Below are 10,750 nucleotides of genomic sequence, written 5' to 3' on the forward strand. Positions count from 1 at the left end.
ACATAACTCTAAACAGTCATTAAAGAGAATAAAATCATAAAAAGGAAGTATGGGGCGTGATCTAATTACAGGAAGGCTAAATCGTGTTCATGATAAACAGGATTTATTGGGCGCTGCAACCAAATTCTTATCTATCAATCTATAATATCCGCAAAGGCATAAGTACAATTTTATTTATTTATTTTCAATTTTTTGTAGTATATATATAGGCGATAGGATAATATGATATTTCTACCATTTGCCCGCTAAGTTCATGCAAAACTACCCCTTTTTAGGACTTACAAAAAACTTAATGAAATTGATACACAGTTGAACTGCAGTAAAGCCAGGAAAGGGGAATTTTTTAAACATACTTTTGGGTAGTATTGAAAACCCATGTTCATGTCAGACATATTGTAATAAAATTCGGCATACAAGTATATATATATATATATATATATATATATATATATATATATATATATATATATATATATATATATATATATATATATATATATATATGATAAAATACTATCAATAAATAATAGACCCTCAACATGTGCATCTCCATATCTTGCCAAGAAATTAAGCGCGTTTTGTTGTTATGATTCAAAATCTCTCTCTCTCTCACTCTAAGAGAGTGGAGGTTACAACTAGATTATAATGTTGCACTACCATGCAACGCTAGTTTCTCTTATTGGGAATGCAATGTTTGTTTTTCTTCACCTTTGTTTCTTCCACAAGTACCAAAAACTGTCCTATATTTACACAGTGCATCTATACTAGAAAAATACTGTACAGTTCTTAAACGAAAAATTTATTGTCAAATAGCAGTTTATTAATTTTATTTTGCATAAACATGAGAGTATGTTGGGTAACGCCTCTTTTGGCAGTACAGCATGTTAAAATAGCTGTATTATCACATACCAAATACGTAATCACCTATCGAAGCAGGATTTATTTATGCTATAAAACAGCACCAGTTATCATCATTTTACATCACTGTAATACCTATATAATAAAGTACGTAAGAATTTTTAAAAGTGGAAACTGGAGTTTGACTTGTTTTAATCGTCGGTGTTTTTCCCCTCTCCTGAAAATTATTTGGAGTCATAATTTTTTGCAGAAGCTCAAGATTGTGAAAGTGAAAAATGGAGGGGTATTTTATGCACGTTTCACAAGCAGTAGCTGAAGCCAGATTTGGAAAGGATTTGGAGGAAAAGGTTTATTCCATCCGTGAACTGAAAACTTGGAAGTTTTGGAGGGCCGTGTTGGCGGAGTTCGTGGGGACTATGTTGTTTGTCTTCCTAGGATGCGCTTCCACATTAACTAACCCCATTAACCCTGTCAGAGTAAGTACATGTATAGGGAAATCTCTCTCTCCTCTCTCATATAAAGTTTTAATAGTAAAGATTCTTTTTTAAATGAATAAAATATTAAATTTCTTTCCTAGCAAATATATCATAATTTAAAATATTCACCATACATGCGTATTTCATTTAGATTGGTTTTAAAATTATGATTAAAATGCATGTGCATTTTTTCATTGTAATCTATAATTTAAGGCCAAATATTTTTTTTCTTTGGTAATCTTGTATATTAAGCAATATGCATATTAAGATAACAAGAAATTTCATTCAGAGTTTCACGTTTTCACAAGAAAAACGCGTGAGAGTTGAAAAGTTTTTAGGACAAATTGGTTACCAATACCCAGTCCCCAACACCCTAACCCCTGTATATTTATTTATTATGTGGATCTAAGATATTTTAGTTGTTGCATACAGACGATTTATGGTGTAGTATCATGGTACCTGAACACATTTCACTCTAAAAATAACGATAAGTACATTCCACTTTTCTCTTCTTTAATGACAATAAATTAAAAATGTTATCTTCTACAGGTAGGATGTCTTACACTGATATTGTGCAGTTATGCATTCAATAAAGATAATTAAGACTTTAAAACTTTTTCTGACTATACAATTATTGCCGCTTTATCCTATACCGCATTTTTTGAGAAAATCATGTATAAAATAGATTGTCGTGGTCAACATTCACAAAGTACGTTGTTCCACTAATCCTGTAGACAGAAGACAAATTATCCTCACTTCATTATAGGAACAAGCATACATAGTAGTTAATACGTAATTTAACGCTCTTTACCACGAAATAAAGGTCTACCGAGTTTCCTCTAGTTTGTCAAAATATTCAGGTTAGTTACCAACCTTTCAACATTTAAATGACAATGATTTCAATGTTTGGATAAACAAGAATGTATTTTTTTTTTCTGTTTGAAAGCACGGTGAATGGAATGTTAACAAAACAGCCCATTGTTATTCCATCAGTCCTGGTGTTAATTTGTTATGTTAGTACGGCTAGGTTATACCCACAAACTTGATGTTATATAGCAGTGTGTTAAAATTATATAAGAGGCCCGAGGGCCACAAGAAGCACCTGAGATACATTTTCTTCCTTAAAAATTACTGTAAATGAAAACTTTCAATGTTGCCTCAAACATAACTTATGTTTTATCAAGATTTATCCTACAGTTAGCTACAAATGATAGACCTCCTCATATTGAACAAATATTTTGTTTTTATTACAGATAGCGCTTGCATTTGGACTGGCTATTATGGCCCTTATTCAGATGTTTGGTCACATTTCCGGAGGACATTTCAATCCTGCGGTTTCTTTGGGACTTTTGGCGAGTTTTCAGATCACTATTTTTCGCGCTTTGCTTTACACAGTTGCTCAGACCATAGGCGCCATTGTGGGAGGCATGATTCTGAAAGGGTAACGGATTATAATGTATTAAAATCATGATTATTCTGTTTGGATTAGATGATACATATACACCGAAAATGTGATTTCATCGGCCTTAATCAACAAACATATGCACGTGCATCTTCAAAAATAAGATTTTTGTAATGCAATGTAATTGGTATATGACTAAAAGAGAAATATATTTCAGAGTGAATCACTCGAAGAAAATTTAATTTCAGAGTGACACCGGGTGATTTTCATGCCAATCTGGGAGTGACCAAAGTCTCCGATAGCTACACTCTTTTACAAGGAGTAGCCATTGAGCTGATTTTAACCTTTTGTCTTGTCTTTGTCATTGTTGCGACAACAGACGGAAACAGGACAGATTTTGGTAGTGTTTCTCTGAAAATTGGGCTTACAGTAGCAATGCTGCATTTTTCTTCTGTAAGTATACATGTACATACATGTACCTTGACATGTGCATCTTTAATAATCATGACATTCAACCATTTAGATTATTTAGGACTAATTATATTTTCAAGTGTCTTGAAACATTTTTTCCCCATAGATCGATAAAGGAAATGGTTTAATCAGGATATATGTCTCTTTTCGTCGTGTACCACTTATCATTGTCAACCCCTTCTCAAAACTGGTGAATGTATACTAATTGAAGTTGGTACTTAACATTTTTAACGAAAGGGAACTTTTTAAAGAGTTGATTCTGTTACCTGAGGCTTGCTGGGTAGGTTTAAAACTAAGTCCAAAATTGAATGCATTGATTTCTTTAAAAATTGACTTCTTTGTGCATTTCGAAGGCACATGATGGCAATGAGCAGCAAGTATTATTTATGTAATAAAGTCTCTATGTAATAAAGGTCTAGGGACGGGGTTAACTCAATCACAATTGGAATGATTTAAGTAAACTTAAAACAATAGAGAGCTCCACAAAAAAGCGAAGGTGCGAAGGCGAAGGAACGATACTATTATCGCTCCTTCGCAGTCGCACCTTCGGACTTTCGCTCCTTCGCCTTCACATCTTCGCCCTAAAGGTGAGAGTGCGAAAGTGCGAGTGGCCCCAACGGAACACCATACATATCCGTAAATGTCATTTTCCTAGATAAATCACTAGAAATGTGTCTGTCCGTTTGTCATAAACTTTTACTGGGTCGTAATACCGATATGGAGAAACAATAGGTGTTCAAGCTTAAGACGAAGGTTGCCTTTGAAGACCCAAGGTCATTTGGTGAGATGAAATTCAGTTCTGAAAAGTCTTCTCGGGTCGTAACTTGGTAAAGAAGAAACATTAAAAAAGATGAAACTTGACAATAAAAAGTACTTATGGTAAAGCATCTGAATGATGAATTTTTTCGAAACTCCTGGTGACTGAAAGGGGAAAAAATTAAATTTTTTAATGCTTGTAACTATACTAAGTCATAAAAAATCATAACAGGAGGCTTGTGTGTGAGGAATTTTTGAAGTTTTGTTGTTGTTGTTGTTTTTCTAAATTAATACATGATACTCAGGTGGCTATGAAGGTCAATTGACCTCTTTTGTTAAAGGATAGTTAAGAGATAAATTTAATATTTGATAATTCATGAGGACATGAACTACGACGCTTTACGCCTGCATATTTCCTGCAGCGCGTTGACTAGCGTTCATTCATTCGTTCGTTCGTTCATTCAGATGCATGAGTACATTTTATTGTCAATCACATCACAATGGAAATCTTCTTACTCATACCACGGTAGTTCATGAGAAGATGAACTTTTTCTTATTTGCAAAGAATCTTGAGTAAACATATTTGGAAATGTAAATATTGAATATTAAGAATTTTACTACTGGATCATTACTGAGCTTCCAACATTTCCTGTTACTTTCATATAACTTTGTTCATTTTTATTTAGAACAAAGATCTCTGCATATTCATATATGTGAGTTCAGTATTCTCTCTCCTTGAAGAATATCAGTACTCCAAGAAGAAGATCATTAATACTTTTAATTTATGCAGAATGTTTGTGTTTTATTTTCTAGCATCACTGAAGGGAAAAACAAAAAAATAAAGAAATGGTTTCATGATTAATTAACAATAGTTAATTTTATCATGAAATAGAATTATACAAGACATGAGTATGTTTTCCTAAAATTAAATAAAATAAAATAAAGCTTCGATATTTATCTTAGGTTCTCCATTCCGTCGTGCTTATTACTTGGACACTAAATTACAAACTAATCTGATGTATATAAAATTCACAGACACGTGTCGCAGATAATGCGAGCACGCCTATTTGAATCATTAATCAAGAGCTGGAGTATTTCTATATCCTGTAATTGCTGTTGATAATGATGAATATAGAGAACATTGGTCCCCTTCTTACATGCTGAATCAGTGGTTATAACAGATCTGGACAATAGGCCTGATTTCCTATCTGGCAACAATCTAATTGCGTATTATGTAGTTCTTAAAAAAAGAAAAAGCTACACTAATGTGAAAAAGGTATTGACTCCTTTTTTCAAAACCAGAACTTGTTCCTGATCACGAAACAATGCAATTTATATTTATCTTCTGTAAATATGTTTACTTCTTTAACTTATTTTCCTTCCTTTAATGAACAATGTCGAGATACTATTTTCTTAGTAAAAGACAGTGTCGAATTATGTGATATATACATGTAAGTGTCATCACTGTTAAACTTGTAGGACTGGCTCGATAAACATTCTAGATTTCATGGATTTTCTTTTTACAGATCACCTTGACGGGGTCCAGTATGAACCCTGCCCGATCCCTAGGGAGTGCTGTAGCCTCCAACGACTACGACACACACTGGGTAAAGTGTTTGTACACAGTCTGTAAGAATTACTTCTGTTCTTGACACTTTGTAGGACATGCGCCTTTATAGTTACACTTGATTTTAAACCACAGAATGTTTTTACTTGTAATCAAAGTAAATTTAAATCGAATTAATTTATTTATTTTTGGTAATTGATTAAATGGTGCCTTAGACACAGCTTCTTTAAAATTAAAATCATTATAGCAAGTTAATGCACATTGTCCTGCTTAATATCAAACAAGCAACCCCCCCCCCCCCCCCCCCCCGGGTGCAATGATCTATGGCATTTTGTTACTTATTACTGTCTTATCACGTGACTCTTGTCTGTTCATCTTACTAAGTGAAGTTATATGCAAAAGTTACGGTCATGATTAAGAAAGTCAAATTTTGGGGTCTAAGTGTCATAGTACATTTGAAATGAACGTGTCACAGGTAATGTACACGAGAAAACCATATGAACACCTATCTGATGCAAAATGGTAATTATAGGTCAACAACAATGATAATACATTCGGAATGCCTCGTCAATGGTGATGGACATCTTAAGCACATGGGAAATATGAAAGCTCTGTCTCTCCAGGTGCAAAGCTACATGTACGCGGCTAAGGTTTAAATTTCTGAAAAGAATTCACCCGGAAAGATCTTACCTTAAGTAATGCGTATGTAAAATATAAAAGTTCTGTCTTTTCAGATGCAAAAGCTACAACCAAGGTTAAAATTTTTAAAACGTAGGTCAAACCTTGAAGTCAAATTCAGAGGAAAAAAAATAATTTTTGGAAAATGAAAAGTTTTTTTCAGAAGTAATGCACATTGTGAATTTGAAAGCTCTATCTTCTCTCATTCAAGTTATGGCCAAGGTTATAGTTTTTAAGACAAACAGGGACGGACGAATGATCAATATTAAGGTCAGATGATACGTTCATCAAATATCTGTTTTGTATATCTTCGTATTTTATTTAAAAATATTCAGAATTTTAATTACCTTCTGATTTCTAAATTGGTTTCTAATTGTCTTTAAATATGAAACACTAAAAAATATTATATAGGCAAATTAATTTTTTTCCAAAAGGATTATATAGGAAACATCATCCTCTGGTATCTTCCACAAATGCTTGGTAAAGTACCCCAATTTTTTGCGAGTAAACATGTCAAAGTAGCAATACTTCAATGACAAAATCTTAGAAAAAAATTATATATTATTGAGGAACGTATCGTCTGTCCTTAAATGTCCCCATGCTTTCGCGAAAGCAGGAGACAAAAATATAATAATAAGAAAGTGAAAAACAGCATTATGAAAAATGAGTAATATTAAAAAAATAAATAGATAACGATCTCTTCATGATTTGTACTGATCTTCATGGTACAATACATGTACATATAGATTCAAAACATGAATTCTGCTTATATGGGTGTATAAAATTTCTGTTTGCTTAAAAGATGCTGCTCCTCATGAAACACCAGACTCAAACTATTAATCATGCTAAAAGAAATATTGGTGTATAGGAACTTCAGTTCTATAGAAGATGGATTTATTGTTTGTTTTAGGTGTACTGGGTAGGACCAATACTTGGAGGTTGCATAGCTAGCCTGTTGTACAAATTCCTATTCTCTCCATATAGAGGAGCAATATCTAACGACGAAGCTACTCATAAATTGCGTATGTATTCAGTAACGGTGGATATATCATAATAAGCCACAAATATCCTCTCCTAGTATTTATTTTTTTTTTAAATAAATTTTATTTATTTCAGTTGCAGAAGGAAATATGATTGCAATCCCAAGGAATTACTTTACCGGAACCACAGAAGCGACATTTAATGGGAAGAAGTTGGATTCTTCCAATCTCTAAATAGTATCCATCAAAAAGTTCATACAGCTTTAAGACCAAGTTTCAATTCCATTTTATAAAAATATAAGAATGCTAATTGACTGATACAATCTTAGTCACTTTAATATTATACGGGTATTGAGGCATTCTGCAGTTGCTTGTTTAGTTAGCTGCCCTTCTTCTTGGCACAGTAGCTTTAATAGTCAAATCGTTTGCAATTGCAATCAATGTCTGAAAAATATTTTGAGCAATTTTAATGCTATACGTCTCTCTCTCTCTCTTTCTCTCTCTCTTTTGGTGTGTATCAAATTTTCTATTCATTATTGGTTCCATGCTTTGAAACATATGATTTTCTCAATGATTAGGTTAAAAAATGTCAATAACTGTCAAGTAAAAGAGTGGTTTATAAATGGTCTATTGAAGTGAAACAAGGACATGTATATAATCCAGTAGGCTCACTATGTGAATATAGCGCACTGTTTTGGCACCGGAAGCTGGTGCGATTTTGAATTAACACATTTTGTATTCCTGTCAGATCATTGTTATAAAACCCCTTCATGAAATGGCAGGGGCATGGTTTTTTTTTTTTTGTCCACCTAATGTTAGTCCTTCTTAATACCATTTCGTCAAATCAACTCGTTAAGTTTTATAATATACTTGAATTTTCACTTTAGTAGGTAGGTTTTTACGCATCAAACTAAACTTCCGGCTCGAAGATGGACAGTTTTTAATAAAAATTCTAGATGTGGGAACATATAATTAAAGATTATTTTGAAAAAGAAGGTTCTGGTAAGCTTTCTATTAAGTATATAGGGAGGACTTATGAAATAGAAATTGAAGGATAGTGCCAAATGTACATTTTTGATTAAATTCTTGATTTATGAGCAAAAACAACAAATCTGAAGATTTAGATAGCAAGATTACTACATTTCATGACAAATTTCTTCAGTATTTGCAGCGAGGCTTTGGTATTAAATAAAGCCCAAACTCAAACATGAAGAATTTCTTATCACTCTTGATTTCTGGGACAAAAATAGTAAATGTATACGTCTCGAGAAATTCTAGTAATCTTGTTTCATTCAATATTTCCTATTATTTTTTAGGGTCAAATTTGTAGCTGGACATTGTGAAATAGATATAAATATTAAGCTTTTATATTTGACTTAAACTTGAATGTGAGGACAAAAAAGGGTAAATATTAATATAAACAATCTTCTTACTGTTCAGACTACAACTTTTTCTGATTTTTTTCTAGGCGTTTCAGGAAGACAGCAAAATAATTTATCTTTTGCGAGGGCATATGTTTTTCATAAAGTGTTTTTTTCTTTTTTTTTTCTTTTTTTCTTTCTTTTTTTTTTTTTTTTTTTTTTTGTATTACTGATATAATTGTATACAGATTATTAGATCTTCCAAATATAGAAATGTATATTACAATGTCATTTTTGTTGATTTTGTTAGCTTTAAATGAATGGCATTGTAGAGAAATGGCAATATTTCATGTGTTACAGATATAACCTACTTCGTCACATGACGTATATTTTATTATAATTTGTTTTGTTTTTTTAATATTTTGTTTCGTTGTATATAGTTTAGTAAACTTTTTAATATCCCAAATTTACATGTATATCCCACATTTATATTCGTGTAACCCCTGAAAACTTGAATTTATATGTCAATAAGGTGAAAACGACAAAATATTTTTAAAAAATTCAAGAAAGTGAAAAAGATATTAATTGTTTAATTGAATGTATACATGTATAAAGCCTTTTCGTTATTATTTAAAATTAATTTCCTATGAATTCAAAATTCATTTATAAAATCCATATGTACTGTTTATTTGTAATGATGTATTTTTTTTTACATGTTTAAATATATGTCACAGTCAAGTTGCCAAATCGATCGCGAAAGTATATAATTAATTTGGTAACCTTCCTACCTTGTTGATCAGTTGTTGATTTGTTAACGGTCTTCACTTTTATATACTACTATTGTTTAATGTTCCATAAATAGAAAAAAAAATGTTGATATTTGTGTAACGTTTACGTATGAAGCAATATTCCCAACAGAGAGCATAGAGGATATTCAATTAATGTTCTTAATTAAAAGTTGGATATGTACATGTAATTCATTTCTTGAATGGGACAGGATTTTTTTCCCTACGTTTCGCACTCGTGAAAATATAAAACAAATCCTCTCTTAGGAGTATATAGCCAACTATAAAACATTGAGTTTTTTTTTTCATTTTCTTTCTTTCCCCGCTGCCATGTGATACTGTGTAGTCATGTTCCGGTTATTAATATCATTTTTTTTTCAACGGACAAATTACACTTACTTTACTGTTGAATATTTGACAAATAATTTCAAAGCAGTCTCTAAGGGGGTGCTTTAGGTGAGATCGCATCCACTTGTATAAACACCTTTTTTTTTAAATTTATTTATTTGAAGTATTGCTGCTTGATAATATTTCTTTAATATTTGAAAGAATGGCTTCAAAAAGGCAAAATAACCCACAAAAATGGTACCAATTTATAACAAAATTTCTGGCTTAGGGAAGGGAGAACCCTTGCAGACCCTCTTCCGCACCCCCTCCCCCTTTTCCAGAAAACATTTCGACGGCCCTGGATTCTCTTTCTTTTATGTTGTTACAATATTTCGACATTATACACGAGGCGGAGCCGAGGTCAATATTGATATTTTTCTGGTGAATAAAACTAATTACTGACTGTAAGAAAGTATACTCGTAATTCGTATTTAAGCATCCGCCAACGGTTCTTCGCTCATGGTGGAGAAGTCTTTTCTACCCTACACCAATTTTAAATGCGATTGCTCCTTCATTTATATAGACAAGTATGCAATAATAATGAATTTTAAAAAGTGATTGCAAAAAAATGGGAAAAGGAAGAAAAGCGAAAGAAAAAGGAAGGGTAAGGATTGTAGGAAGCAGGAATGGACACGCCGAGTCAATAGAAGCTTTCCGATTTAAATTTACACAACAATTTTAATATTTTTCTAGAGCAAGAACAGGATCTAGATCTCAAATTTCTTAATTCTCATTACGGGAAATAAATCTGAATTCAATATTTCAGTATTTGAATACAAAAGTTTTAGATACTTCACCGTTTAGTAGGCGTTTACTGATGCCCAGGTAACTCTAGATGTGTTAAGTGTACCAGAAAAAAGTGATTGCAAAGTTTGAGAAATCAAAAGTCCAAAAATAATCGAAATTTCTCCTGATGTTTTCATTATCATACAGTATATTTTAATCATTATTTATAGGTGTTTTCCATGTTTACTTTTAGAAAACTGCCTTTCAAAAGCAGTAAAATATTGAAGTATTATGTACATGTGT

At 32.1% G+C, this 10,750-nt stretch overlaps 1 protein-coding gene across 1 annotated transcript; it reads left to right on the top strand.

Annotated features, from left to right (window-relative positions):
* Positions 1-1,108: 1,108 nt before the first annotated feature.
* On the top strand, positions 1,109-9,518 carry LOC133190799 (aquaporin-1-like). Its single transcript, XM_061326491.1, has 6 exons — positions 1,109-1,334; positions 2,588-2,775; positions 2,985-3,189; positions 5,490-5,570; positions 7,119-7,230; positions 7,325-9,518. Exons 1-6 carry the CDS (start codon positions 1,134-1,136, stop codon positions 7,420-7,422), a joined length of 885 nt encoding a protein of 294 aa, XP_061182475.1. The 5' UTR covers positions 1,109-1,133; the 3' UTR covers positions 7,423-9,518.
* Positions 9,519-10,750: the final 1,232 nt, after the last annotated feature.

The sequence above is a fragment of the Saccostrea echinata genome, unplaced genomic scaffold (genome assembly GCF_033153115.1).
Source record: "Saccostrea echinata isolate AGI-Se365-2 ecotype Australia unplaced genomic scaffold, CSIRO_AGI_Sech_v1 ptg000001l, whole genome shotgun sequence".
Classification (NCBI taxonomy): domain Eukaryota; kingdom Metazoa; phylum Mollusca; class Bivalvia; order Ostreida; family Ostreidae; genus Saccostrea; species Saccostrea echinata.